A 1,959-nucleotide genomic window follows, 5' to 3' on the forward strand; every position below is an offset into this window, starting at 1 on the left:
ACCGGCGAGGATCTCGGCAGGTGGGTGCAGGGCGGAGGCGGCGGGGACAGAAGTTCTCATTGTGCCGTTGTGGCGAGTCTGGGAGCGGCGGAAGCAGGGCCGGCAGTGGTGCTGGGGCGCGGTGGGCAACGGGCAGACCCGTTCCTTCGCCCTCCGTCTCAGACCCTCTCAGTTCGGCCGGCCGGGGTTCGTCGTCCTCCCCGCTTCTATAGGAGAGGGTTGCAGCATTTCGAGACGGCACAGGGCCGAATCTCTGTCTGGCGGTGATGTCAGTGATTGCAAAGCTCGGACTGTTTCACGTTACTGCAGGGCTGTGCCGAGGGCAGGGGATGCCCTGAGTGCCCCCGGGGGTGGTGGTCTGGTGGTGTCGGCCCGGCTTTGCGGTGCAGTGGGGCTCTGAGCTGTGGGACTGCGGATGAAAAGGAGCGGCATGTTGTCAGGGACATTTAAAGCAACAGCAACGTACTCGTTGTGCAGGCGCATGCAGAACCTTTTCCTACATCTCAGGTGTCTGTCGGACAGCCTTGTCGTACTGACTAGTTGGATATCGTGGTAGAATGATATGTGGTATACTGAACCATAAATTTCAGGTGTGTGCTCCGAATTCTTTATTTGGACTTGAAAAAGATTTTGGGAAGAATGTGTGATGTGTTCTGGAATTCAGTTTTTTAGCTTCTGTACTACTGAAACTGTCACCATGCTTGTGCTTACAGACATTGGTACGTGATGTATTTTACAGGAGAAAATAAAGACAGAATCAGAAATTATATATAGTGTTTTCTTAAAATTCTTCACAGAGAAAACGGTTCCAGCCTGCTAGTTGTGGAAATGCTGAGCTTGATATAAGCCCTCATGTAATCATTTTAGAGGGAAAGTGTCAATGCGACCCTTGGTCACCAACACCTGTTTGTGATAAAGAGCTGGTTCCTTAACAATGCTCACATGCAGAAGAGTTCCGTTGCATTCACATAGGCAGCATGTAAAAATATGAGAATTTTCCTGTACAAGCATGCTTCAGAAGTCTCATGTTAACTCCAGAATGTAGCACTGAAGATGGGGAATTTCATTTTTGAAACGTGGGGAAGTGCAAATACTGATGTTACATAGTATTTAAGAAAAAAAAAAAGCAAGTGGAGTTTTTAAATTATCTGAATATCATGTAATAAAGTTCAGTAAAAACAAAAATTGTTGTGTTAATGTGATGAGTTAGAAACAAGGTGTTGCAGTACCAAGGCTGGTTTTGCTTTTCTCCGTTTTAGTGGTTTATAACTTTGGCATGCAGTTTAAACCTATAACATTAAAGAATTTAAATGAATTAGTTAAACTTTGTTTCTCCTTAAAGTAAATGTAACAAAGAACTTTGCTGATTTTTAGTGACTATTGTGAGATAATGCTGATTATAAACATAACCAGATGTGTGGGTTTCACTATAAAAATAAAAGGGCTGAAGGAGTTTACCTCAGTACCACTCTGAGAAATGCACATCATTCCATAGCTAAGTGCTGCCATAAAATAGTAGGGGTAAAGAAATCTCAGCGTAGTTGTTGAACAGTTTAGTTCACTGATGCTTTTAACTTGTTTTTGAACTTAAGCTTTGAGGGTTGCTTGAAGTATTCTTGTAAATCCTATTTCTTTCTCTTGCTTAATTCCCCCTTAGGCTCATCACCTTATATTTGCATATAAATATACTTGCAAATATCAACCCTGAGTGAGGCTTAAAACTAAAGGATCAAGTGACTATTAAAAGCATCTGTGACTTTAAAAATTTTTTGTATTTATGTGAGAACCTGAGTCATGATCTAAGATTTGGCTAAGCACTGATGAAAGGTTTGTTTTTTTTGTTTTTTTTTCTAAATCAGCCTGTTTTTCCCTTGTTAGGGATGAATTCATTTGTTTCCACTTAGCAGCAGCGGTGAAACAAAGAAGTAGGTAAGCAAACAGATTAGTGTTGGGTTATTT

The 1,959-nt window shown here is 42.3% G+C and overlaps 1 protein-coding gene across 1 annotated transcript in view; it reads left to right on the forward strand.

The window, feature by feature from the left end:
* Positions 1 to 1,959, forward strand: part of DAPK1 (death associated protein kinase 1) — a 145,244-nt gene that overhangs the window by 53,437 nt on the left and 89,848 nt on the right. The window contains exon 2 of the mRNA XM_031557415.1: positions 1,805 to 1,929. Within this exon, the coding sequence (XP_031413275.1) occupies positions 1,805 to 1,929 (125 nt within the window). The remainder of the gene's footprint in view (positions 1 to 1,804; positions 1,930 to 1,959) is intronic.

This window comes from Meleagris gallopavo, chromosome Z (assembly GCF_000146605.3).
Source record: "Meleagris gallopavo isolate NT-WF06-2002-E0010 breed Aviagen turkey brand Nicholas breeding stock chromosome Z, Turkey_5.1, whole genome shotgun sequence".
Taxonomy (NCBI): domain Eukaryota; kingdom Metazoa; phylum Chordata; class Aves; order Galliformes; family Phasianidae; genus Meleagris; species Meleagris gallopavo.